Below are 1728 nucleotides of genomic sequence, written 5' to 3'. Positions count from 1 at the left end.
GTGGTTTGAAATGTATGTGGATAATTTTGGATGGCTGACTCCTGATCTGTATCAGCGGACAGGTCCCTGTCTTCAAAGGGAGACGGTGTGTGGTTTGCGGGTCAGCGCGGGAGATGCCGTAACACATTAACCATGTAAAGACGAGTATACCGCATTCATGTTCCAGCCAACTCATCCAAAGTGACAGAGTACAAGACGACAATACTGAGGAGGTGAGGGACCTCAAATGAATATGTGCAATCTTATGTCAGCCAGCAACAACTACACCGGCGGCAGAGCCGACTCTGGCAGAAATGGCGACATTTTGTCAGCCTTCTGCGGCTCCACATGGCACCGGCTGACCGGGCATGTCGCATGAGAGTAGAACCACATGTCGATGCACCCTGCATGGAATGTGTGCGCGCGCACTGACAGCGGCCGCACATTCTCCCCACCGGACAGAGCCTCCAGGCACACCGCGCACTGGGCCTGGCCGTCGCTGGGACCAGAAGAATCTGCGGCACCGTACACGAACGTCGGGATGGCCGCAATGGACGCCTGTGGTAGACCTCCCCGCTGGAAGCCCGCTGTGGCCTCGTCGTGCACGAACACCACCGGCCCGGCGAGCAAGCGGCCGGTGTAGGATAGCACGAACAAGATCGGGCAGTAGAGCGCCAGCACGATCCACACGTACCTGATGAACGCGGAGATGAGGACGAGGAGCAGGAGCACCGGGTACGACGCGAGTATCAGCGCGCTGATAACCCACAAGTATAGGGGATCGCAACAGCTTTCGAGGGTAGAGTATTCAACCCAAATTTATTGATTCGACACAAGGGGAGCCAAAGAATATTCTTGAGTATTAGCAGTTGAGTTGTCAATTCAACCGCACCTGGATAACTTAGTATCTACAGCAAAGTGTTTAGTAGTGAAAGTGGTATGATAATAATAGTAACGGTAGCAAAAGTAAAGATAAATGTTTTTGGGTTTTTGTAGTAGTTGTAACAGTAGCAACGGAAAAGTAAATAAGCGAAGAACAATATATGCAAAGCTCATAGGCAATGGATCAGTGATGGATAATTATGCCGGATGTGATTTCTCATGCAATAGTTATAACATAGGGTGATATAGAACTAGCTCCAATTCATCAATGTAATGTAGGCATTTATTCCGTAAATAGTCATACATCTTATGGAAAAGAACTTGCATGACATCTTTTGTCCTACCCTCCCGTTGCAACGTGGTCCTTACGGAAACTAAGGGATATTAAGGCCTCCTTTTAATAGAGAACCGGACCAAAGCATTAACACATAGTGAATACATGAACTCCTCAAACTACGATCATCACCGAGAAGTATTCCGATTATTGTCACTTCGGGGTTGTCGGATCATAACAGATAATAGGTGACTATAGACTTGCAAGATAGGATCAAGAACACACATATATTCATGAAAACATAATAGGTTCAGATCTGAAATCATGGCACTCGGGCCCTAGTGACAAGCATTAAGCATAGCAAAGTCATAGCAACATCAATCTCAGAACATAGTGGATACTAGGGATCAAATCCTAACAAAACTAACTTAATTACATGGTAAATATCATCCAAACCATCACGGTCCAGCAAGCCTACGATGGAATTACTCACACACGATGGTGAGCATCATGAAATTGGTGATGGAGGATGGTTGATGATGACGACAGCGACGAATCCCCCTCTCTGGAGCCCCGAACGGACTCCAGATCAG

At 47.5% G+C, this 1728-nt stretch overlaps 1 protein-coding gene across 1 annotated transcript in view; it reads right to left on the bottom strand.

The window, feature by feature from the left end:
• Positions 1-261: 261 nt before the first annotated feature.
• LOC119308710 (E3 ubiquitin-protein ligase ATL41-like) overlaps positions 262-1728 on the bottom strand; it is a 2462-nt gene continuing 995 nt past the window's right edge. The window contains exon 2 of the mRNA XM_037584842.1: positions 262-736. Coding sequence (XP_037440739.1) covers positions 262-736 — 475 coding nt within the window. The remainder of the gene's footprint in view (positions 737-1728) is intronic.

This window comes from Triticum dicoccoides, chromosome 1B, assembly GCF_002162155.2.
Source record: "Triticum dicoccoides isolate Atlit2015 ecotype Zavitan chromosome 1B, WEW_v2.0, whole genome shotgun sequence".
Classification (NCBI taxonomy): Eukaryota; Viridiplantae; Streptophyta; class Magnoliopsida; order Poales; family Poaceae; genus Triticum; species Triticum dicoccoides.
The sequence above is the reverse complement of the archived record's forward strand: the minus strand, read 5'-3'. Positions and strand labels throughout refer to the sequence as shown.